General features: G+C 51.1%; 2 protein-coding genes across 2 annotated transcripts; both read left to right on the plus strand.

The window, feature by feature from the left end:
• The first annotated feature begins 218 nt into the window (after positions 1 to 218).
• On the plus strand, positions 219 to 12,052 carry LOC148643374 (fructose-bisphosphate aldolase C). Its single transcript, XM_088616148.1, has 9 exons — positions 219 to 374; positions 6,451 to 6,584; positions 6,994 to 7,205; positions 8,328 to 8,382; positions 9,280 to 9,440; positions 9,604 to 9,687; positions 10,021 to 10,195; positions 10,428 to 10,627; positions 10,975 to 12,052. The coding sequence occupies exons 2-9, from the start codon at positions 6,473 to 6,475 to the stop codon at positions 11,068 to 11,070; spliced, it is 1,095 nt and encodes a 364-aa protein (XP_088472274.1). The 5' UTR covers positions 219 to 374; positions 6,451 to 6,472; the 3' UTR covers positions 11,071 to 12,052.
• A 1,670-nt stretch (positions 12,053 to 13,722) lies between these two features.
• pigs (phosphatidylinositol glycan anchor biosynthesis, class S) lies at positions 13,723 to 24,927 on the plus strand. Its single transcript, XM_088616389.1, has 12 exons — positions 13,723 to 13,854; positions 14,318 to 14,457; positions 15,469 to 15,580; positions 15,729 to 15,818; positions 16,410 to 16,501; positions 17,534 to 17,768; positions 18,401 to 18,543; positions 18,687 to 18,801; positions 19,052 to 19,197; positions 20,303 to 20,403; positions 21,324 to 21,534; positions 22,127 to 24,927. The coding sequence occupies exons 1-12, from the start codon at positions 13,836 to 13,838 to the stop codon at positions 22,400 to 22,402; spliced, it is 1,680 nt and encodes a 559-aa protein (XP_088472515.1). The 5' UTR covers positions 13,723 to 13,835; the 3' UTR covers positions 22,403 to 24,927.
• Positions 24,928 to 25,183: the final 256 nt, after the last annotated feature.

Below are 25,183 nucleotides of genomic sequence, written 5' to 3' on the forward strand. Positions count from 1 at the left end.
ACATTGGTTAATGAGTGTCTAATTATCGCTCCTTAAAAAAACAACAATGAGGGATATTCAAGATTAAAAAATATATATAATCACACAGCGGTGAAGGGCATTAAAATGGGACGTCTGTCACATCCAAAACCTTTCCAAATAAGAACTACAGAGTCATGCTAGCCGTCGCCTTCCCTACGCGTGTGACGTCAGCGCGATTAAGAGCCGGTGATATTCTAATGAGGCGGTGACGTCAGGCCCCGCCCCCCTCGGGCTGGTTTAGTGAGAAGTCACGTAGCTCTGCGGCATTGAGGCAGACTCGCTCCAGCAGAGAAGGCATCGTCTCTTCCCAGCACTTACCGGCCAGTGCAAGCACTTATATTTAATTTAGAAAGGTAAGACTGTCTACCGTAGCACAGTTGACTTCCCCAGAACCTTATAACGCGCTGTTTTGAAAGACTGTCGAGACGGGAGTTTCTCAACCTGATTTATCTTCTTGAAAGGTTTTTCGTTAAATAGCTTTATGTAGCTTTTTTTTTTCGTGTCCATCATACAATTAAAGGTGTGAATGAGCCGTCTTGCGCCTCGTCTCTTCGGTACCTCGGAGGTGAGATGGAGCCGCAGTCCGGGATGTTCTGCGGAAGGTCACCTCGATTCGGTCGGGATTCGACGATAGAAAACGTTTCATCCTACGGAAGCCATAGCACACTAAAAGCGTGCCTTTTAAACTTTAAATGATCTGGTGGGAGGTGTTTTCGGGTTGTTGTTTTTTTTTTTTAGACTGAGAAAGCGTCGCGTTTGGGTTGGTGATGATGACGGCGATGATGGCTCATTTAATGGTGCCTTGAGCTCCGTCTGTCTTCTGTGCGTCTGTGTCGTCATGCTAAGGGCTAGATATCTCATCTCTTTTATTTTCCTAGCTAAATGAAGAGGGATGAAATGTTCTAGAGCGGTACACATGCGGAGGTAAAGTCGGGGATGCCGAGGTGAGGTTTTGCCTAGAGGGTCGCCCGAGGGGGCAGGAAACGCATCTTTTAAGTTTTGAGGGTGTCCTGGCCGAGTGAGACCCCGGCTGGACGCGGGTGGTGCTCAGACCTGCCCGCAAGGTGTGAGAGGAGCGTGTCTCCGCGGCGGCACGTAGGCACTGGCTGGAGCACGGTCGAGGCTGACGCGTGCTGGATGTGTCATCGTCTTCCTCCTCGCGGATTGCCCCGCCACGCGCCTCCCCATCCCGGCGGTAACGGCGTCTCGAGCCGGGGAGAGCTAGCGGGGGCCGCCGGCCGCGCGACGCGCTTCCCGGAGGCCCGAGAGGGGGAAAAATAATCATCCCCGTGGCCCGCCGTGATCTCCTCTTCCTCTCGCCCGGTTCGGCGCAGAAAGGTGCCGATATAGCCGAGCTGGTGTCGAAATCCGACGGAGAGGAAATAGGAAATTGCGGTGGTATCGAGTGTTTCGAAACAGGTTAAAAAAAAGCAGCCGGGCTAATTATTCATCCCCTAATAGCTCTCCTGGTTGCTAGGTAGCTAATTGATCCGCGGATCTCATCAAGCCGGTCCTTGGAAGTAGTCAAGGGCATCAGTTGCTACAAAATGGCGCGGGGGCAACGAGTTCAGCTCTTCAGGAGAGCGGGTGGATATTAACGGTGTCTTGATCATCCGTGGGGTCCGGGAGCGGGAGGCGGGGTGTCGGGTTCGGTTCCGGGGACCCTTGCGGTTTGGACCCGCCCCAGCCGGAGGCCGACCGCCGGTGATGCTCTTGGCCCGGGGCTGGGGGGCGGTTTTCCTCCGGTAGCCCCGCACTGCTGTCGCGCTGTCCAGTTTTCCTTCCGAAATGACCGTTCCTCTGAGACGGGAGAATAAACCTGGAGGTGCAGTGTGGGTTTTTTTTTTTCCCCGAGCAGAAGCCAACGGGCTTAAATGTACTTGACGCGCGATGTTTTTGCCCGTTTTGGAAAGGGTCGGAGCGGGGAGCAAGCTATGAGAAAACGGGTCCAGTTCCTGGAGTGGAGCTGGAAGCAGTGTGACTCGCTCTGCACTGCCGGGCAGGAATTCATGACTAGACCACAAGTCAGTAATGCCCACGGGCCGGGGGGGGTCAGAAGTGTATTTTTAAACTGAGCCGGGGGCAGGCGCCACTTACAGCTAATCTGCTGTGGGTCAGGAGTGGAGCCCTGGAGCTTTCCTGCCTGCAGTCCGGCAGTGCCCGTGCTCCAGAGCAGGCCCGTGCAGTCCTGGAGTCCCTCCTACGCTGTCGGACCCCGAGACGGGCTTAACGGAGTTCATTTCCATCTTTTGGCCGTTGGGCGCTGCTCTTAAACGGGTGGGAGGTGCCCTTTAATAAGTGCAAACCCACATTCTGAATTAGCCAAGTGGCACGTGTTCTCCTCAAGCCGCCCGTTCGGTTAAGGGTGAAATCTTAGGTGGAAAAGCTGGGCTGGACTGAGACCCTGCGGGTGTCTTGGGTGGCAGACTCCAGCTCCAGGGAACGGTGGCTTGTGGGGTGTAGCCCCTGATATTGTAAAGGTTCTTATGGTTCCTCTCAGCAGTTAACGCAGTGGGGAGCCCGTGAAGCTGTTGATTGGTAAGTAATGCACTTCGATTTATCTAGTGCCTTTCATGAGAGTCAAATCATGTGTTTTAACATTAAAAAGCTAAAAGTCAAGGAAGTTCAGAATTCACTAGGAAGGAAAGAGGAAATCAACTGTTTATAGTCCTGGAAGTTGACAGGCTTGCTGGTAAGGAAGGGCTCTAGGGTCTCTTGACACTGCTTGGTATGGTGTTGATCCTGCTGTTGCTGCCATCCAGTAAACTCTCTTCTCCGGCACAGGCCTGATCAGGGCGTTCAGCAGCACTGCCCCCGCGGGGATGGGAACAGTTATACGTCATGCTCGCAGGAGGAGAGAACGGCCTTGATCCTGACGCGTGCAGTTCTAGTCGTCAGACGATGCTTTTCCTGTTATCTGGCCAGGCCAAAAGAGCAGAGCCCAGATAAATGACTGCAGGCCAGGCGGGGTGTCTGGTAATGAACGGGTCCCGTGATGTCGGGTGGTGTGCGGCAGGGTACAGCTCCTTTAATTCCTTTTTATATAGCGTCCTGCAGCTCTGTTTGTGACCTGCTGGTCGACAGCTCTGGCCTGTCTGAGACGGCGCCCCTCCCTGGCTGGGTGTGCGCATTGCGGGCTCTGCCCCTGCACTTGTCTGTCGTCACCTCGCTCTCCTGCGCCAGCAGGGCGGGGAGGTGGGGGCCAGGAAGGTGCACTGTCAGTCTGATCAGCTCCCCCTCCCAGAGTTCCACTGCAACAGTGTCAAGATGACAAGATGATTCCCAGAGGCCCTACACTGTGATGTGATTTCTGGGCTCTGTAGATTCCTGGCATGTGGGTGCTTGCTTATGGATTGGGATTGATCATGGGTTCTGGAGCAGGAACCCGGAAAGGAGCAGTAGGCTCTGACCTTGTCCTGAAGTCCTGACCTGTTGCTCCATGAACACGGAAGGTACGCGGTTGCCAAGAAACGCTGCGGACACACCTCTTGTGCCGGGCAAACAGCGGTCACTGACGGGCACTTGAGTTCTTGGGCAGCAGCCTGAGAGCGCGGTGTCTTGGCAACAGTGTGTAATTAAACAGCGTTCGCCTGAAGGCATGAGGGCTGATGGGGTGGGGAGGTCAGAGTCCTGCTGGGGCTGAGGAGATCGGATCAAAAGCACAACGTTCTTTTATGTAAAGCGGTTTCTATTGATTGTTTTAAAAGAGGTCCGTTTATCGTTGTGGTGGAATAGGTGTTGGAAGTCCTTGGTATTCAGTAGGTTGAATAAAGCGTTATTTACCGAGTGCCTTCAAAAGAAAGCCCCGTACAAGAGCACATGCACACTGTGGACGGAAACAGAATGCGCTGTAAAGAGGCTCCAAGAGCAAACGTTTCTGCGGTGACTAAACAGGGTCAAAAGTACCGACGGAGTCTAGTCAAGGGTTCGATTTCAGCCCAGTCGACACCGGTGCTGAAATTGTCTCCTTCTCAGAGCGGGTGTTGGGAGCCAGTGAGTGTAACCTTGGCTGAGGGACAGAGAGACTGGAGCTGCGGGATCTGCACCAGTCCGCAGGTAAATCCTTGGTCCTTGGTGAAGCAGTAAGGCCCAGCTCCACGCAGTTGAGTGGCTATAGGTGATCCTTTCAAGAAGGTAGCTGTGTCAGCACGTGTAGGCTGCAAAAGAACAGGTAAAGGTTTATTCCCTGCTGAAAAGAGAAGAAAAACCATGTTTCGGCTGTGGAGCCTTCTCTTTTCAGCATGGAATAAGCCTTAACGTGTTCCTATAAGAGTATTACACACAGCCCTGGCATGCAGCTCACAAGGAGGACTGTACTTGGCGTCAGTAGTGTCAGGAATTGAGCAGCTCTTTAGGAGCCCCGTGCTGCCTGCTGTCTGTGGTGGGAGAGAGAGTTGACCTGTTCTTCTCCATCCGTGCTTCTCCAGCGTTGAGGGCACCGAGGGCACAGGCATGCTGATGGCTGAAGGAGTCCGTTCTCTCTGTACGCACCACTCCCGGAATCCAGCCGGAGCAAGCCCTGTCTGTATCTGGGACAGGAGGGCGGGGGGGGAGTTGGAGAAGCCGGTGCTTCTCGGGGCCGGATTGTTTCCGGGCGAGGGGCTGGAACGGTTTGCGTGTGATCCGTGTCCGATTCCCGAGCCCTCTGCCGGTGCCAGATTAACTGGCGCTAGTGAGGGAGAGTGCGATAGCCTACCGGATCATTAGGACCCCCGGCAGGGCCGCAAGTGGTGTTCCGATGGAAATTTCCACATCCGATCAAGGCAGCTGAGCGCGAGGGAGCCGGCTGGGGTGGGGTGATGATAGGCGAGGTGGGGGGGGAGGTCGGTTTCATGCAGGTCACCTACAGTTTTCTGAGGTTGGGCGGGGGGTGGGGCAGTGTGGCATCAGCAGCTATATAAACAAGCTCATTGTGCAGCTCCCGAAAGGCCTGACATCAGCGGTTGGATTGTTGGAAAGCACCGGGGCATCTTCTGATTCGTCTGGCGCACAGAGCGCGTGTCGCTGTCCTGTCCTCACCTTCTGGCTGCTGCTGCTGCTGCTTCAGGTTTCTGAAAACCCTCTCTAAAACCAGTAGTCCCCTGCTACCCATTCAGACTCCATTAAAGCACTGGGGCTCCCAAGCAGCTGGATATCTGCTTCCACATCACGGCTGTGCGTGATGTTGCAGACTCCTGCCACCCTCTGTGTAGAGGAGCCTCCTGTTCTTGCATGTTCTCTTTAAGAGCCACATGGTTCTCTCTCCACTTCCCTGTTATTAACAGCGATGTTCTCCTGTCGGGCAGTTCTGATTGTTACCCCTCTCCTCCCGCCCCGCGCCGCCTCTGGAGTGGCGTGATGCCCGGCGTTGCCACGACAACTGCAGTGTTGGCCTGGGGAATTGGCAGAGTGTGTTGGCTCCTCGTTCCAGCCAGGAGCTGAGTGTGGGAGGCGGATAATAACACCGGGGAGGAGCCGGGTGAAGGAACTGCAGGATGGTTTCATGGCAGGGAACAGCTGCCAGGACAGGAGGACTGGGGAGTTCGTATATAATCCAAGCGCTCGGACCTGCAATTAAGTGATTTCTTGCCTCATCTCAATTATGCATTTCCTCTCCTCATTTTTGTAACTGAAACGTTTGTCCTTGTTTCTATTCCTGTTCTCTTAATAGTGTGGTGGCTGTAATCATGTATTATAGCCTGGCTGTCACAACGTCTGCTTTATCTCTAACAGACAAGTGCATCAGGCTGACAGTGCTGACTGGTGTGTCTATCCTGAGGGATGGAGGGGGTGGGGCTTGGCTGCCTGTCTGCTCTTCTGTCGAGTGTGAGAGAGACTGATGCCAACTCTCACGGCTGGAAATGGCCGCCTGGTCCCCTTGCTGCAGGGCTGCAGGCCACCCAGCCCCCGGGGTGGCAGTGGTCTGTCTGCAGAGAGCAGGCCAGGACAGTTGCATAATCTCTCCCGTAATCCTGCTGGCAACTGGGGCAATAAATGTGTTTGTTTGTTGTCGTCGTCTGTACGTTATGTAACAGCAGGACCGATATTCCCATCTGTCTCTCGGTGGGAAGTGTATATTTTTAACTCGGGGCTCCCACGTCAGCCCGGGGCTCAGATGTTTTCAACAGACATTAACAACACATGCGTCACCTTTTAAAAATGGCTCATTTAAAAAAAAAAAAGAGCATTTCAACTGAGATGTTAGAGGAACCCAAAGACCTGATTGGATTAAAATCACGGAATTTCCTTTTTTATTTGTTGAGCTTTTCTGATTGTGACTTTTAAAAGACTTCCAGGATTGGTGCAATATAATCCTTGAATAATTGTGTTGGGTTTGGATGTGAACCGACAGTGTGAAGGGGAGAATAGATGGGGCAGCCATTCGGTGCGACTTGGATGAGCCATTTGTTTATGCCTTTGGAAACTGACCATGAAAATTTCCATGTTTAGGCACTATTGACGTTCAGCAGCGATGACGCACCAGTACCCCGCCCTGACCACTGAGCAGAAGAAGGAGCTGGCGGACATCGCCCAGCGCATCGTGGCCCCTGGGAAGGGGATCCTGGCTGCAGATGAGTCCGTCGGTCAGTAGGAGGCGCTGTTCCCAGCAGAGGGCGCATGGGGAGGGAGTGGGCGTTCAGTCATGCACTTACCTGTGGAGTCTTTACATCACACAGTAGCCTTGCATCTCCCTGCACTGAGCTTAGTGAAGCAGCTATAAGCTGATGAGAAAGTGTAGCCGAACCAGTGTGTACAATATGCATGTCTTGTTATTGAAACACTTTTGAAAATTCTGAATTATCGGGATTAGATCTGTATTCAAATCCTAAATCCCTTTTTCTTTAAAGTGGCTTTTGGTGTGCGTCGCCATTGGCACGGCGTGTAACGCTCTGTTTCAGTCTCTCTTGGGTTCTTCTGTGTCCGTCGGCTCCTTGTGAAGGCAGTAACTCGGAATAGGGTGACGGGCTCACGGCTGTGCTGTGTCTCCGGCAGGGAGCATGGCCAAGCGCCTGAGCCAGATCGGCGTGGAGAACACGGAGGAGAACCGCCGCCTGTACCGGCAGCTGCTCTTCAGCGCCGACGAGCGCATCAACAGCTGCATCGGCGGCGTCATCTTCTTCCACGAGACGCTGTACCAGAGCGCCGACGACGGCACCTCCTTCGTCAAGATGATCAAGGACAAGGGCATCGTCGTGGGCATCAAGGTGAGGCCGCGCCCCTGTCAAGTCCCCAGTGGGCCGGTTGCCTGCCGCCCCCTAGGGTACTGCAGGGGGTTCGTGAGATTGTGACAGAAACATCAATGTCAAATTAAATAGTCCTGTTAATAAATAACGATGTAATACTGAGAATAAGAAAAACAACGGTAGTAATATCAATATTTTACAAAGTGAAAAGAAGCTTGTTAAGAGGGTTGCTGTAGCGTTTATCTACAGTGATTGAAAGGTTTGATTTAGTTAAAATCTCAAGGGGGGGACTTGAGGCAAATTGAGGTTGTAGGGGTTCAGCTGACAAAAAAGTTCGGGAACCCCTGGCCTACAGAACTCTCGGGATGTGGGGGTTTTAGGGTATCTATTCCCTTACACAAGACCCGGGATGGATGGCGCCCCTGTAGTTCTGTTTGACGACCCCCGGGAGTTGGCAGTAGGCAGCCGGCTTCTAGCTGTAGTGCGTCTTCCTCAATCCCGCAGCTCGGGGGCAGGCGTTTGTAAATGTTTTTAAGTGTCTTTCTTATGTCGGGCAAGATCGATGAGTGAGCCGCTGGAGGCAGAGATGGACGGGCCTGACTGGGGCCTGGAACCTCATGTCCCTCAGTAGAGCACGTTCCCCCAGCCCCCAGCTCTCCTGAAACTGCGCTGGGGGATGAGGTCAACGGAGGCCCCTCTGCTGATTGGGGCGCTTTGCAGCAGCCGGATTAGGGTCAGGGCCTGCAGGGAAGATCGGTCCCAGCCAGGGTGACTTGGAGTTTATAAATAGAGTGGACAGATTACCCAGCCTAAAGCCACTCGGGATTAAGAGGCGAAGGAGGAGCTGTGTGCAGCCTGGGGCTCTCGTTATCGTGTCAGGCAATGCCAGACTCCTCTTCCATTCTATTTCTGCCTTGTGAGATAAAGCCCCCTTTCAGTCTGTTTTTGCTCCCTGTCCGTGTTCACCTTAAAAATAGCGCCAGTGTCGCATCTGCCGGCGCAAGCCTGAGAGGGACTTCCTGTCGAGCCTGTAAGAGCGTTGGGCTTGGCATTGCTGTGCGCGCCGATACGGCGACGGCAGGCGTGCGAAGGGACGTGCGGGGGTCCTTTCACTGACCGGCTTCTCTCCCCTCCCGTCTCCAGGTGGACAAAGGGGTCGTGCCCCTGGCAGGAACCAACGGCGAGACTACCACCCAGGGTAAGACTGCCCACTTCCGGCACCCTCCTCCAGCGGGGCTGTCTGGCCAGCAGACTCCGTGAAATCACTGGCATTTAGACCAGATGGATGGCAGGTTAACAAAGACCTCAGAGGTTCCCCAACTGGACTCCACAAAGAGTTAAACGTGCGACACCTACTACTCTGCCCTTAAGACATGAGACGGCATTAGGCTTTTCCGTCCTTGAAACCTCGGTTGTCCAGTTTGCCAGGGCCCTGCCTTCTCTTCAGCCTGGCCCCTTGGCTGCATCCGTACAGCCCCAGTGGCACTGCCCTTGGCAGGTGCCCTGAGAGAAGTGATTGGCTGACGGGTGACACGGGCGCAGAAGCGATAGGATTGCAGACAATCCTCTCCCACCCCACCCCCCCAGAGTAGTATCGCCAAGATCAATTAAACCAGGGGCTGTGTGCAGGACTCTGCGCCTTATGCACCTGATTACTTGAGGCTGGTCGTGCGTTGGCTGCATACAGTAAGTCTGCAGAGCACAGAGTCAAGAACAACCTCCCTGTCTTCCAGGCACTGAAGAATGCTTTGTTAAACATTGTGCTCACAATGTTGTGCAACCACAGACTAAACTGAATGTTACTGAGTCTATACAGCTTTTTTAGGCCTACTAGTCTGTGTATCCTATCTTGTGAGAAATTACTTAAGACTGTAAATGCTAAAATCCTAACAAAGTCTTGAACATTGGTCATTGAACTGGTGGATCCTGTCCACTCCTAGAGTCAGCGGTTCACATCCCATCCCATTGTTGTCGGAATTAGCAACACCGCAGTGGCCAGGGTCTGGAGGAAGCCTTAGGGAGCAGGGGAACGCGGGGAGTTGTGGTTTTCCGAGGCGTTGGTCTTAGGATGTGTTGCGTGTGTGTTCTTCCGCAGGTCTGGATGGCCTTTCCGAGCGCTGTGCCCAGTACAAGAAAGACGGCGCCGACTTCGCCAAGTGGCGCTGCGTCCTGAAGATCACCGAGACCACGCCCTCCCAGCTGGCCATCCTGGAGAACGCCAACGTCCTGGCACGCTACGCTAGCATCTGCCAGCAGGTGGAGCCAGTGACACTCCTGTACTCTGCTGTAGTATTGTCCTATGACCAGCTCCTTAATTGCTGTATTGATCGTGATGGATTAAACTAAGGACCTTACCGTAGCACAGGTCTGTAATTCAGTATGCTGTCTGGAAGATCATGAAGATCTGCTCTAATTCCAGAACGGAATCGTGCCCATTGTGGAGCCGGAGATTCTTCCCGATGGAGAACACGACCTGAAGCGCTGTCAGTACGTCACGGAGAAGGTGAGGGAGCACACGAGACCTCAGCGTAGTGATTAACCTTTGTTTCTGTGTAGCTGGAGGAAGATCACTGGGGGGGAAATGATGCGTTTGTCCCCAACTAGATGTTTTACAATAGACTATCTGGGAGGGGGTTTTTGATTAAGGACAAGGCAGTAAAGGGCTGCACTCTGCCACCTGCCAGAGCTTCAGAGCTGCAGATGAGAAGATGCTTTATTACCCACCTTGGCAGTAGCCCACTGAGATGCTTCCTGAAAGCTGCCATCCTCACTGGGACTATGCAGCTGGGCGCAGGGCCGACTGCTGACTGCATGTGTGTGTGTGTCTGGGTGTCAGGTCCTGGCTGCAGTGTACAAGTCCCTGTCGGACCACCACGTCTACCTGGAGGGAACGCTGCTCAAGCCCAACATGGTGACCCCCGGCCACGCCTGCCCCACCAAATACAGCTCCGAGGAGATTGCCATGGCAACCGTCACCGCCCTGCGACGCACCGTGCCTCCTGCTGTCCCAGGTACTGCTCGTATCCCAGCCTCCCCTAGCGTTGTCTGAGCGAGGATGGCCAAGCCCGGGCCCTGGGTCATGGCACAGACCTGGGGTTGGTGTAATCCAAGTCTTTGTTCAGCTCGATCGGGTAAAGAACTGATTTGATCACTAAAAGATCAAGCACAGTGGCCCTTCATGGGTTGGATCAGTGGGACCCCGAGCGATTTATTCTGATCCTCTGGTGTGTGTGTCCCCCGCAGGCGTGACCTTCCTGTCCGGAGGCCAGAGTGAGGAGGAGGCCTCCATCAACCTGAACGCCATCAACACCTGCCCGCTCGGCCGCCCCTGGGCGCTCACCTTCTCCTACGGCCGCGCCCTGCAGGCCTCCGCGCTGGGCGCCTGGCGCGGCCAGAAGGAGAACGAGTCCGCCGCCACCGAGGAGTTCGTCAAGCGCGCCGAGGTCAGCTCGATCAGCAATAAGACCTGAAGCGCACTGCTGCTCCTGTCCATCAGAATTAAAAATGATAAGAAATGCAGTTTTGGAGGTTAATGAGGAGATAATTGATCAGATTGTGTTTTGTGCATTATGCTCAGCTTTATTACTGGACAAGTTCAGTTTGTCGTATGCACAGCTGCAATGAAATTCTTATCTGCGGGTATGCTCCAATACAAACACACACTCTTTGGAGATTGCATGCAAAGGAGAGAGTGCATGATTATTTAAAAAAAAAAAACACACTGCAGCTATAACTTTGTGTTCTTCAGTCATGCCTGATGTTGAATGTCTGTTCTCTCTGTCTCTCTCAGGTGAATGGCTTGGCAGCACAGGGCAAGTATGAGCCCAGCAGCGATGGCAGTGGGGCCGCCTCCCAGTCTCTGTACGTGGCCAATCACGCTTACTGAACGCCCACTGCTGCCCACATTCCAGCTTTCGCTGACCAATAGGATCTTCCACTGCTGCTACCTTCCATATCACCAACCAATCACAGGCCTGCGCTGTCTTCTGTACTTTAGGATTAATACATGCATAAATTATCAAAATCGGTAAACCGGAGGTGATGGTTTCTGGGGAGTAGGATGAGTGTGCTGTGATCAAATGTGGCATTAATGTTGAAAATACACCAACTCCTCGCCTGCAGCTTCTTTTCAAGCACTTGAAACGGGGATTAAAAAGCCACATTAACACGCCTCTCCACAGGCCGGAGGCTGAACGAGTCTGTGGGACCTGCAGGAGAGGGGTGGCTTCAGGGGGCTGGGATTTTAGTCTTGGAGTTGGGACAGAGAAGGGATTGTCCTGCGAGGGCAGCAGGAGCACGGTTTCACGGTCCTGTTTCCCCATTTTAGCTGGTAGAACCGTCATATTCCTTTCTGGGAAAACTTCTAGCCATTCCAGAACAGCTGTAGCCAAGATTCCTGTGCAGAATACTGCCGAGTTAACATCAGGGGAATAGAGCACCTCTCTCTGTAATCCAAACTGCATCCAGTAGCCCTGAGGGCTAAATGGCCTATTAATTCATTCTCGCTAATGACCCCTCTAGTCTCCCACTCATCCGACAACCTTACTTGAGGAAAGTGCATTGAAGTGAATTCTTAAGAAGAAAACGACTCAAGATCCTCTGTGCACCTGTGTGTGAAGATGTAGATTTATTTGTGCTGCTTCTGTGTCTAACCCCCCCCTCCCCGGAGGCACAGCGGTGTGGAGACAGCGGGGCGCCCCCTTGTGCGCAGAACGGGATGGCGCGACCTGTGGCAGCTGGGGTCGTAGGGGACTGTGAACTGCTGTGTGGGAAATTGTATTTTTGTGAAATTAGTGTTGTTCTCTATGCACCTGATGTACCAAATAGTTAAAAAAAATCAATAAAATAAAACCCATGTAGAACCAAAAGCAGTCTGTGTGTGGTGCGGTTTTTGCTCCGGGGGGGAGGCAGAATGCTGATTAATACAAGAGAAATATGAAGATGTAACGGGCAGCTTCACATGTCTCTCATTCTGTTCTCTTAGTAGATTTGTTTTGGAAGGGTCAAGCTCAGTCTGACATTCTATAAAAGAGCTCTTGACAACTTGGTACAGCTTCACCTAGTTAGGGGATCTCTTTCCAAGAAATTGGTAAGAACCCAGTGCAGTGTTAATATCATGTAAGCAACAGTCATTAAAAGTGTGTGTGGGGGGAATGAGGGTGTAAGGGGTTTTTTGATGAGCAGATCTGAGACTTAACACTAATTTTTCCAAAGATGTTTGAACAGGGATTCTCCTATTTTCCAGCCTGTTGGCATGCAACAGTGTCACTCATTGACCTTTCGTAGAGGGTGATGCATTACCTTAGAACTTGCAGAAAATATTAAAAGGCAAAGGTTCACTGCATTAAACAGAAGATGTCCACTATAAACATTGATCATTTACCGAGGCTGTCTGATCCCAGGCCTGGAAGGTTTACATCACATTTCGCCTCTCGCGAAGCTAAATTGTCTTGTTACCAGCTGAGTTGATCCGGTTTAACTTCCCTCAGCTCTTTCAGGTGCTAAAACTTGAAAGACATGGAGTACCTGCAGTTACCTTCCCTCAAGGACAAGAATTGCATAGCCCTGATTTATCGGTGTTGTCATTAGTGTCTAATCAAAATCAAAAAGCTGGGTCAATGAGTTTGTTTCAGTTAAATGTATGTTTTTTTCTGTGCAAGTCATGGAATTTTAATCCAGAATATAGATCGAAGGCCTTTTTTCCTGACTAAGTTTTTTTTTATAGTGTACAGTCTTTCAAATATCCACTGTCAAGATTTTCACAGATGGTGCATTGTTATGCTTTTTTCTTTATATTTTGAGTTACTTCCACTTAGCTGATCTTTGTGTGCATGTGTGCTAACTCCATTATGTACAGTATTTAATAGAACCTCTATTTATATATCATTTCTACTGTTAGAGACCCCTTTATTTTGAAATTATTTTCCCAGAACAATTCAAGGCAGAGAAATCCATCTTGTATTTATTAAACAATCAAGTGTGAGATCTGCACAAATACAAATACAGATCTGTGAGCTTTCTTAGTGTACAGTATGACTGTCCAGATCCAATTCTGATGATCCCATAGGCAGGAGTTTGTAGAAGTAACCATTAAAATCACCACTTTCTAGAGACTAGAATCAACTGTGCTCAATTAAGACTGATTTGTTTAGTAAATTTAGATCTTTTGTGATTCAATTTTTGGATTAGGGTCAGGATTCTACTAATTAAAAGGATTACTTGTAAGGTCATCATTAGTTTGCAATCTTTAGAAATAGGTGACCCTAAATTAACTGGACTGTAGCTCTCCAGGAGCAGGATTGAAGACACCTGATGTACAATCATATTCAACTATCACAATATGCAATAGCAGTTTCTTGTTAGAATTTACAGATATTTTCTGATTGACTAAAAGACCGAAAAGTGGGATATTCCAGGTGCATAATCTTCAATGAAAGCATAATTTTCAATTTAGCGTTTATAAATTCAATCCGTATCTCTTTTGTCCTTTTCCTCACACCGTACCTAACCGGTTTTGCCTTTTTACTTCCGCATCACAAACCCCACCCCTTACAGTGTTTAAGTGACGCTGATTGGGCGAGACTGGTCGAGGCCGGCCTCTGATTGGATAGGGCTGCAGCCAATCAATCGCTTGGTCGTTTTCCCGGAGACATGGATGCGTCGCTTGTGGGTGAGCTGAAGAAACCGAGTTAAATGCTTGAAATGTTAACATGAATTAATTTTTCATGTACAACCAGCTAAATGCGGAAACAAATGAAAAGCTAATTTGATATGGTTACAATCCGTTAGCTGCTTCAAGAAGTATTCTGTATAAAGTACACTGCACGTACACTGCAACCGTAGCTTCCTTACATTGTGAGATCTGGGTGATTCATTAAAATACAGGATAGGCTGCTGTAACAAATACAAATGATTGTGTGATTATAAACAGATTTATAAATCGTTTTCGATCCCATTCTTTCGTTGTCGTTTTCAGCTTGGTAAGTGATTATTTAAAAGGGCAGGACTGGAAGGTAACTGCTTCATCGGGCAGGTGCCTGTTGTGCAGCCTCGCGAAACCCCACAGTATTAAAACAGATTCAACAGATTCATCTTCTGCTAGATCACCGGCTGCGCGCTCTGTTCCTCCCCAGAGAAGCGGCGGGGGCAGAACGCGGCCCTGTCCATCGCGGCGGTGGCGATCGTGATCGGGATCCCTCTGTGGTGGAAAACCACCGAGACCTACCGCGCCGGGCTGCCCTACTCCCAGATCAGCCAGCTGGATAGCCTGCAGGTACTGTCCGTCGGAGCCGGGCTTCCCACTGGACGGATCCCACTCTCCTCAGGTCTTCTCGGCCGCATGATCTTGCAGTCCCGCCCGGACACCAGCGCGCTGCCCTTTCTCCGGTGCCTTTAGTGTGCAAGATTTAATGCAGAACCTGGCTGTTTTGTTTTTGAAACTTACTGTAAGCCACCAATAAGCCAACTAGATAGAGAGTTTTTTCTATCTCCTTACTCATTTTTAAAATTACTCATTTTGCCAGCAGCCCCGTCACCCTGCAACTCAACCGTCAGCCCACTGGAGCTCAGCAGGTGTGAGTCTGGTCAGTACCTGGATGGGAGACCTCCTGGGAAAAACTAAGGCTGCTGCTGGAAGAGGTGTTAGTGGGGCCAGCAGAGGGCGCTCACCCTGTACTCTGTGTGGGTCCTAATGCCCCAGTATAGTGACGGGGAAACTATACTGTAAACAGGCGCCGTCCTTCGGATGAGGTGTAAAACCGAGGTCCTGACTCTCTGTGGTCATTAAAAATCCCAGGGCGTTTCTTGAAAAGAGTAGGGGTGTAACCCCAGCGTCCTGGCCAAATTTCCCCCTGGCCCTTACCAATCATGGCCTCCTAATAATCCCCATCTCTGACCTGGTTTCATCACTCTGCTCTCCTCCCCACTGAGAGCTGGTGTGTGGGGAGTGTACTGGCGCATCATCCAGGTGGGGCTGCACACTGGTGGGGGTGGAGGGGATCCCCATTACCTGTAAAGCGCTTTGAGTTGCGTGTCCAGAAAAGCACTATATAAGTGTAAGGAATTATTATTTTTATTATTATTAATAATAATAATATTAATTTGCAGTAATAAATGTGGTTGCCTGCACTAATTGAGAGATGGGTTAGGAAGAAAACTACAGGACTCTGTAGCTCTTAAGTACCAGGATTGGAAGCCACAGACCTATGAAGCTGAAAAGCAGGTTGTCTTATTGCTCTCTAATATTTGTTGTGGTGTGTAATGTGTCCGTGCCTCTGTGTCCCAGCTCCAGCTGAGTGTGGAAGTCGAGGTCATCTTCTCCAGGGGCACCCTGACCCCTGAGCAGCAGAAGAGAGTCCCCCTGACTGACACACGAGAGAAGGAGCAGCAGGTTGATGGTGAGTGGGGTGGGGGGGGGGCTAGGGCTCGACCCAGGCGATCTGTGCACTCGGTTTGCTGTGCTTTAAATTGCCTTTTCCCCATCTTCAATGTAGGACTGAGGTGGCTAGATGCTGATGCTGTTGTTCCCTTTTTCTGTTTCACCAGGAAAAACCAGCCTGAAGTACCATTATGAGATCAAGTACCGCACAGCCACAGTAATGGAGGAAGATGCCCTTGAATTGCCCACAGCAAAAGGTGAGATTCTCTGTGCCATTTTACTGTTGTTGTTGGAATTCTCAATGTGAGTAAGATTTAGATCACAGAGAAGGTGGTTGTGATGTTATAATAATAATAATTGATTACACTTATATAGTGCTTTTCTGGACACTCCACTCAAAGTGCTTTACAGGCAATGGGGATCCCCTCCACCACCACTAGTGTGCAGCCTCACCTGAATGATGCAGCAGCAGCCATAGTGCACCAGTACGCTGGGGTAACACCCCTACTCTTTTTGAGAAACACCCTGGGATCTTTAATGACCACAGAGAGTCAGGACCTCGGTTTTACGTCTCATCCGTAGGACGACGCCTTTTTACAGTATAGTGTCCCCGTCACTATACTGGGGCATTAGGACCCACTCAGACTGCAGGGTGACCTACTGGACCCACTAACACCTCTTCCAGCAGCAACCTTAGTTTTTCCCAGGAGGTCTCCCATCAGGTACTGACCAGGCTCACACTTGCTGAGCTCCAGTGGGTTACCAGTTGTGAGTTGTAAGGTGACATGGCTGCTGGTGATGGCATGTTCTGTACCAGCTTTAACAGAAATGTTTCATGTCTCCTGCAGAAGCTGACCTCTCTCTGTTCCAGCTCAGCGAGAGCCCCTGTGGTTCAGTGGTTGTGTACGTGATCCCAGAGTCCTCCCCCCTGCTCCCAGAGGTAGGTGTTGTCACCTACACACAGTGACCTGAAGCTGCATATAGTCTAGAGCAGAGCTCATCTTTCAAACCCATAGGCCTGTGCTGTGTGAGACACTCCTCCGTGCCACACACTGAACACACAGTCTCTCTTCACAGCTGCAGGGCCCCTGTGCTTGAAAACCATGCACAGAGCAGGGCATGCCAAAAACAAAACTCCTCCTTCGACGTCTGTGCACGACCCAGTGGAGGAGTCCTGGTCACACTCGTGTGCTCCTTCTGGTTTAAAACCTCCAGGAATGAGAAAGCACTGACACACTTTGCACACGAGAGAACAAATTGCATGACTATACACTGTATACAGCTTTCCTGCAGCTGTTCAGACTGAGGAACCCTATTTAACTGCACAGAGAGGACTGACACAGAGCCAGAAAAATAGCTTCCCTTAAGCGTCTAAGTGTCATGATATTTGAGGTGAGCCTGGCCGGTACCTGGTTGGGAGACCTCCTGGGAACAACTGCTGCTGGAAGAGCAATCTGGCAAATCTTCTGCCAAATTTGCTGGAAAATCAGGCAAATTACTCAAATTCTTTAGTGTTGAAAATCTGGCTTCTGTAGCTACTAAATATTGTTAGAGTCTCTGTCACTAGAGAACCCATATACCATTGCCTGTCTTTATTCCACATAATACTCAACATATTGTGACCTTCAGAAGTATAGGCATTGAAGTAATGATGGCCAAGGATGCTGTATCTGAATTACACTCTTAGCAGCAATCAGAGGAGCTAGTTGGGTTGGTCTCCTCTTCTCTGTCAGTAACAAGGTAGAGGCTGATATCTGTGACAGAGTGTCGAACCTCAGACATGCCCAGCTCCTGTCCTGGAGCTGCATCTGCAGGGCTGTGTTTCAGCTCTGCTCTTAATGGCTTACACGAGCTGATCATGCGCTCGAGAAGTGGACCGCTCCAAAGGGCTTCGGCTGGCGATGCCAGGAGCTGTCCTCCTCTGTCCCGCATGACTGATTTTGATGTTGCGTTGCCCCCCCTCCCCCCGCAGGGCATCAACGTGTACGTGGGCCAGCGCCGCACGGCCCTGCTGCGGGCGCGGCCGGGCCGGGCCGGCGGGCTGCCGGAGGTTCTGCAGGCCCTGAGCCCGGAGGTGGAGCGCGTGGTCCAGACCATGTCCTTCACCGACGCCGACATCAAGGCGGCGCTGAGCGATCGCGTCCCCATCGGCCGGCTCAGCAGGGAGAGCCTGGCCGACCGCATGAGGGCCTTCAAGTCCAGCCCTGGTAGGGGTCTTTTTAAAAGATCGTCATCCGGCGTCTCCTGAGACCACTCGTATCATCAGGGTCATTCAATCCCAAATTCATGAGAAATGCAGGTATTTCTTCAAAGTACAGGGTGGCTCAGAGGTACTGTAGTTAGAATTGCTGTCCGCAGTGCTGGGGCCCCTGGGTTCTGTTCTGGATCTGGGGTGCTATCTGTGTGGAGTTTGCATGTTCTCCCCCCCATGTTGTCATGGGATTCCTCTGGGTGCTCCGGTTTACTCAAACAGTCCAAAGAAGTACTGGTAGGTTAACCTGCATATTGTGTCTGTATCTGTGTGTCTGCCCTGCAATCTGCTTGCTGGGATTGGCTCTGTCTCCACCGCGACCCTGGACTGGAAGAAGGGTGTGGAGTGGATGAATCTGCAGTCCAGCGCAAGGTGCAAGCCTGTCTCTCCGCCATCACTCATGGCGCATAAATCCATTGATTTGCACAGCGGAGCGTTGCTGGAAACGAGCGCTCCGAAGATTGGAAAGGAAATGTGTTTTGGTGTGCGACACACTTCGTCTTCAATGTGAGTTCTTCACAGCTCCTGTGTAAATAGGAGGTGAGCAGCCTTTGGCCTCTCATTCCTGTTCTTGTCTCCTCCCTGCAGGTTATGAGATCACTTTCAGTCTCTTGAACCCTGACCCCAAGTCCCACCACCTGAACTGGGAGATAGAGAGCGCTGTTCAGAGCTACATTCAGCCCCTGCTGGACAAGCTAGCACCTGTTGCCAACTTTTCTGTGGATTCCCAGGTACTGGCATGAAGTGTTTGATCATTATTTTTTTCAATGCTTTTCTGATGGAGCTTACAATGGAAAGGTTCTCTATAGAATTAAAAATGAATAAGTTTGGGTTGTCATGTGACTGATCGGTTGTTGCCGTTCTGTGGTGTCAGATCCTGAACTACGCCGTCTTGGGAGTGAACCCTCGCTACGATGGCAGTGTCCCTGGCTTCACGCTCAGCGCGGACAGCCTGCCACACGTCATCAACCCTGTGGAGGCCAGGCTGGGTAAGGCCGCCTGTCATCCTGCACTGAGCCTGTCTGCATCAGCCTCCGCCACCTGTCCTCCTGCACTCCGCCTGTCTGCATCAGCCTCCGCCGTCTGTCCTCCTGCACTCCGCCTGTCTGCATCAGCCTCCGCCGTCTGTCCTCCTGCACTCCGCCTGTCTGCATCAGCCTCCGCCGTCTGTCCTCCTGCACTCCGCCTGTCTGCTCTCCATGTATATCATTTGTTCTCCCTCATTCTCTTCCTCGCCAGGCTCCAACGCCGCGTCCTCGTACCCGGTGCTGAACTTCCTGCTATACGTGCCAGACCCACCGCACTCCCCGCTGTATATCCGAGACCGGTCCGGAAGAGAGGTGCCAACCAACGCCTTCCACAGCCCGCGCTGGGGTGGCATCATGGTACTGTCGCTCTTCCGCCTGCTGCCCAGGGAGGAGACCGGGGTCTAGAGGCACCTCCCAAGCACCCCTGCATTGGTCTAGCTCTCCTGCAGCAACAGTCTCAGCACTCAGTATGAGTGTCTGTATCAGGCCGTGGACTCTTTGCATGGCAAAGCTAACAGATATGGAGGTGTTGAACTGGTGTGTGGATAAGGCCAGCAGCTATAACACCATGAAGGTCACAACTGGCCGCCCACTAAAGCTCAGCAAGCATGAGCCTGGTCAGTACCCTGATGGGAGACCTCCTAGGAAAGCTGAGGTTCCTGCAGGAAGAGGTGTTAGTGGGATCAGTAGGGGGGGCTCAACCCACTGTCTGTGTAGTGCCCCAGTATTTTGAGGAGGACACTATAGTGTAAAAAGGTGCCATCCTTCGGATGAGATGTAAAACTGAGGTCCTGACTCTCTGTGGTCATTAAAATCCCAGGGCATTTCTAGACACGAGTAGAGGTGTTATCCAGGTGTCCTGGACAAATTACCCCCCTGGTCTTTCCCAATCATAGTCTCCTAATACTTCCCATCTAATTGTTATTACATCAGATATGCTAAATAACATGCACTGCCGAAAGAAGTGTCTTCTGTTTCCAGTTATGTTCAGAGAATGAGGCAGAGCATGGCAGGTATTACAGTATCGCAGTGGGCAAGCCAGCCTCTAAAGATTGCAATAGATCCAGTATATTGAAAGAAGGCTATACAAGGATTAAGCAAGAAGCACTCTAAAATAATTCTTGGTAAATTCAAATAAGGTTTTCTTGATAAAAAAGCAGCCCGACTCTAAACTGGCGAAGGAAATTACACCTGGCCACATGAACACCAGTGCCAGTTCTCCCAGAAGCAGGTTAACCTACCAGTATGTCTTTAGACTGTTTGAGGAAACCGGAGCCCCCAGAGGAATCCCATGACAACACGGGGGAGAACATGCAAACTCCACACAGATAGCACCCCAGATCCAGAACCGAACCGAACCCAGGGGCCCCAGCACTGCGAAGCCTCTGTCCTTGTGATTGGGTAAAGACCTGCTGCTGCGCTGTGTGCACATCTGCCCAGCTGTGCTCCTGTCTCCCTCCAGGTGTACAACGTGCGTGAGCAGCAGGTGGAGGAGCCCCAGTTCCCAGTGCACGTCGACATCGACATGGTGCGCGTGATGGGCGTCTTCCTGGCACAGCTGCGGTGAGTCGGGGCTCCCTCTCGCCACGGTTCAGGGCCCATGTGCAGTTGGGGTCTCCCCAGCCCGCCGATTCGCGTATTCCCAATTCAATCTGGCGTGGAAGGAGAGCGGAGCGAGCCGAAGGCTGTGAAGCACAGCTTTCAGATCGGCGGCGCAGCAGACTTGGGGGGGGGGTGGGGTGGCGAGACCACTCCAGCTAGTGACCGAGCCTCTCGGGCCCCCTGCCCGAAGACCCACATCTCGGCGCGCTCTGGTCTTCATATCATAATGAACACTCCAGGTTCTGTGTCAGCAGTGTGAGTGACAGTCCTGCTGCCTGTTTCATTACAGTGAAACAGGTGTTACTCATGAAGACAGTTGATGTGCAGGCTGAACGGAGAACAAAGATTCCTGTTGTTTATTTTAGCTGATTACTATACGTTGGTGATTACTGTTGTTTCTTTTAGTTGTTGGGCGTTATTTAAACTAACTTAAAGCCAATGCATTAGTGCTTTCAATACCATATAAGGGATGCTTACGTATGGCTTTTAAACATACATACCATATACTGTGGTACATTATGAAACGGTATAAGGGTGAATTTGGTTAGATGCAAATCTGGCTATTTGTGACAGTTCTCTGCACCGAATCCTCGCAGGTGTTGAGAACCTACTGTGTACTTCCCCCGTGATGATCGAGGTGACGCCTGCTCAGCGCACACCCCACAGTTCCACACCCAGACCGCTCGGTCACGCTCGCCTGTCTGTGATCTGAGCTGCCGAGGGCCAGCGTTGTGACAGACGGACAGGCGGGTCTGGCTGAGCTGAGTGGGTGCTTGTGGGTAGGGTGAGTCGCAGGTCTCGGCTTGATGACGATGCTGCCTGGGGGTAGGGCGTGGGTGTGTCGCTCCTGCCTCTGATGCGTCACGTCCCTGTCCCCGCAGGCTTCTGCTGGGGGTGCAGCAGGTCCACGCCCCCCCCGGCTACCTGCTTCAGAGCCCCGGCAACAAGGGGCTGACGGACTGGGAGCTGGACCGCCTGCTGTGGGCCCGCGCCGTCGAGAACATCGCCACCGCCACCACCACCCTCACCTCGCTGGCCCAGCTGCTGGACGAGATCGGCAACATCGTCATCGACGACCACATCGCGGAGCAGGTGAGTGTGGCCCCGCCGGTCATTAAAAAAAATCCGAACCCACACCTCATGGCACAGCATGCCTGCATGGCTCTTTGCTCTGCTGCCACACGGCTCCTGGATCCTGGGTTCGAGTACTGGACCTTCTGTGTGGAGCTTGCACACTCCTAGGATGTTTCTTGAAAAGAGTAGGGGTGTTACCTCGATGTCCGGGCCAAATTCCCCCCTGGCCTTTACCAATCATGGCCTCCTAATAATCCCCATCTCTGAACTGGCTTCATCACTCTGCTCTCCTCCCCACTGAGAGCTGGTGTGTGGGGAGAGGACTGGTGCATCATCCAGGTGGGGCTGCACACTGGTGGAGGTGGAGGGGATCCCCATTACCTGTAAAGCACTTTGAGTGGAGTGTCCAGAAAAGGGCCACTTTTTTAGTGATTTTTCACCACACTGACAGATGGATCAGGTTTGCACCCCCTGCTGGACAGATTGCACTCCTTCCTTGCCCCAGTCTCCTGACTGAAGTGTAGGTTAAGTGGGATTCTTTCGGCAGCCGCTGGCTGTTCCACTTGGTTGAGGAAGACGTGATCTGAGCGAGGTCCTCCTCTGCTTGCAGGTGTACGGCGCGGTGAGCTCGCTGCAGCTGGCCGTGGCCGAGCTGGAGGCCGGGAACCTGGCCTTCGCCTTCCAGTCCAGCAAGGAGGCCATCCTGTCCTCGGAGAGAGCCTTCTTCGACCCCTCCCTGCTGCACCTCCTCTACTTCCCCGACGACCAGAAGTTCGCCATCTACATCCCCCTCTTCCTGCCCATGTCCGTGCCCATCCTGCTGTCGCTGCTCAAGATCGGCAAGGAGTACCGGCAGAGCCGCGCGCAGCGTCCGAAGAGGGACTGAGAGGGGCCCCGCTCGGCCTCAAGTGGACCCCCTTGACCTCTCTCCTCTGGTTTTCTATACATGCATCTACGGAGTGTGCAAGGAACAAGTCCAGGTTTATTTTGTGCTGAATGGAGAAGAAAAACACAGCGTTTCTTCTGATGCTTGAAGAGGGCTCCACAGCCGAAACGTTGCGTTTCTCTTCTTCTCTTTTCAGCAGGGAATAAACCTCTGCTTGTTCCTTTGCAGCCCACGCGTGCTGACGCAGCTCCCTGCCTGAACTGTACAGAATGAGGGTGTGTGTGTGCTTCCCCTGAAGAGGACCGGCATGGTAGTGCTTTGTCAGGGCGTAAGACCTACTGCATCCCGAAACCTTCTTGAAACGTTCTTCAAACGGTGCACGCACCTGGATCAGGAAGGTTCAAGTCCTACTTCTCGGTCCCCTTGGCACCATGAATAGAAATATGCGTCACAAAGCAAGCAGCTAGCCTGCCTGTCATTAGGCATGCAGTAATTGGAGTAGGTACAGTAGGTACGTCAGCATGCGTAGGCTGTAAAAGAACGGCAAAGGGTTTATTCCGTGCTGAATGGAAAAGTGTAGAAGGCTGCACAGCCAAAATGTTGTCTCTTTCCCTTTTAACATGGAATAAACTTTTATCTGTTCCTTTGTATACAGTAAATTACTAAGGCGTCTGCTCTACGTTGAGACCAGCGCACTGGTTTCAGAAGGGTTGTGGGGATTGGCTTTCTACCGGCATTGGGCCCAGCACTGAAATATGCTCATCACTGGATTATTTTCGAGTCTGCTGTTCATGGATCGCAGACTTTCTCGTTATGACGTTTTGGGTGCTCGACGTGTCTGTTCATTCGCTCCTGCAGCTCAAGGGATCCGCGATGGACTCGGTGTCGGAACGCTCTCCTCTGTCGGATGGTTTTCCCGGCAGGATGTGTTGAACGTGGAGGCAGTAAACACAGTACGAATGTGATTGATCTGGATGCCATGCTATTTCTGTCTGGATCAGTATATGTATGCGTGTGGTTGTGTTGTTTTCTTGAGTATTTGTTGTTTGTGTTTCTTAGAACCTGTTTTCTTGTGGGGTATTTCTTCAACATTCTTGATTGTTGGATTTATCTATTAAGAGAACAGTAAAGCAGATGCTGTATGAAGCACAGTGGGTGAGAGAGAAATCTGTGTGAAAACTATTTTATTTATTGTGTTGATGGTATATTTTAAGATTCTTTAACACCTTGATAATAACCCCCTACATGAACACGGCTCTTTGTATTATAACATTAAGAATTTAAATGTAGAAATTAGAATTACCTCACGGCCAGTGTTTTTGCATGAGAATGAAATGGATTTCCTATCAAAGATCAATTATTTTTATTTCTAAACTAGAAAACAGAGACTCTCGGGAAAGGGAATGTCAGTGTAGCTCCGAGATGAATTCTGGGACTTCGTTGGCACAACAAACCTTTCCTAGAGCAGAAAGTTTAAATATCACACCTGTGGTGTTCCTTGGCAAAAGAGTTACAGTTCCCAGCAATAAATCAAAGCCTAGACATTAAACAGAAAGTAAATAAAGTGTATAGGCACAAACAAACTGCTTGAAACCTGCATGTTTCTACAGAGGTTACCCAAGAAAGACTGTACACGATAGTGGTTGAAACAGGCTTTAAATCCATGCCTGCATACAGCACAGGTAGTAGTTCAGGTGGGTAGCTGCATCAGCATGCGTAGGCTGCAAAGGTATGCTGCTTACAATTGTATATGGGGTTGTACTGGTAACTTGCAGAGAATGACCTCTTAACTGGCTTCATCCTCTCTAGAAACCAGGAATGTATTTCCATTCCCAGGAGCTGACAATATTCCCGAAACTGCCTTGGGAAAAGAGGAGGGGTGCAGGCTTTTTGGGAAAAAGAGTTGTGGGGAGGTGGGGTGGGGTGAATTGCCCCTTATCCCCGTTGTGCTGTTGTGTGCCTGGAATGTGGCGCCTCTCAGGCTCACAGGCGAGACACGAGCACCCTGCTGCCAGCCTGTTTCACACAGCAGATGCCCCGGGCTGTCGCCCCGGTCCCCATGCCTGTGTCCAAGTGCATGAAGCCGAGAAACTGCAAAAGGCCCTACACGCGTTTCAGATTTTTAAGATATTAATCAGATGTTTTCAATTTGTTACATTACTGCTCCCTTTTTAAAATGGGAAGGTAATGACTCAGGGCCCCTTGCGACAAAAAAATACAAGTGTTGACCGAGTTAAAATCAGGCTTTTCCATTCAGCGGCCAATTTCAAACTTAAATCCATACACTCTGCCACTGACGTAGGCTTGAAGTGAGCTGTTTAAAAATTTTGTGCTGAAGAAATCCTTGTTTTCAACGTAATGGAGTGTTGCAGAGTGAGGTTAAGGCCCATGCCTGCTACTAACTTTGACCTGAACGTGTTTTTTTTGTTGTTGTTATTGTTTTGTACTTTTTATTTTTGGAGGGGCAAAAGGAGTCGCACCAGAATCTCTGTGAATCAAAATAAATAAAAACAAACACAGATGAAGTGTGACTTGTGAGTCCTCTCCAGTTCAGGGAAAGTGTCCCTGCTCTTTGTGTTGTCTAAGGCTGATGTTTGTGTTGGTTTGTTGCTGCTTAGCAACCAATAACTCTGCTATGGGCTCAGTGAAGAGGGTGATCGTGTTTAAATTTCTGTTTGTTTGTCAAGCAAACTTATTTCAAATACTGTCGGTTATTCCACAAAGTTTTAAAAAGTGAGCACACAAAGAGAAAATGGCCGACTGTTCCCGCACGGAGTGGCC

Source organism: Lepisosteus platostomus, chromosome 22 (assembly GCF_059453375.1).
Source record: "Lepisosteus platostomus isolate fLepPlt1 chromosome 22, fLepPlt1.hap1, whole genome shotgun sequence".
NCBI classification, from domain to species: Eukaryota; Metazoa; Chordata; class Actinopteri; order Semionotiformes; family Lepisosteidae; genus Lepisosteus; species Lepisosteus platostomus.

What these genes read in the sequence shown, in the direction of transcription:
- LOC148643374 (XM_088616148.1), top strand. Translation starts at nt 6,473, where the DNA reads ATGACGCACCAGTACCCCGCCCTGACCACTGAGCAGAAGAAGGAGCTG. An exon ending in GGCTGCAGATGAGTCCGTCG is followed by an intron (nt 6,585 to 6,993) that starts GTCAGTAGGAGG and finishes TGTCTCCGGCAG; the next exon opens with GGAGCATGGCCAAGCGCCTG. An exon ending in GCATCGTCGTGGGCATCAAG is followed by an intron (nt 7,206 to 8,327) that starts GTGAGGCCGCGC and finishes TCCCGTCTCCAG; the next exon opens with GTGGACAAAGGGGTCGTGCC.
- pigs (XM_088616389.1), top strand. An exon ending in GAAGGAGCAGCAGGTTGATG is followed by an intron (nt 15,581 to 15,728) that starts GTGAGTGGGGTG and finishes CTGTTTCACCAG; the next exon opens with GAAAAACCAGCCTGAAGTAC. An exon ending in CCTCCCCCCTGCTCCCAGAG is followed by an intron (nt 16,502 to 17,533) that starts GTAGGTGTTGTC and finishes CTCCCCCCGCAG; the next exon opens with GGCATCAACGTGTACGTGGG.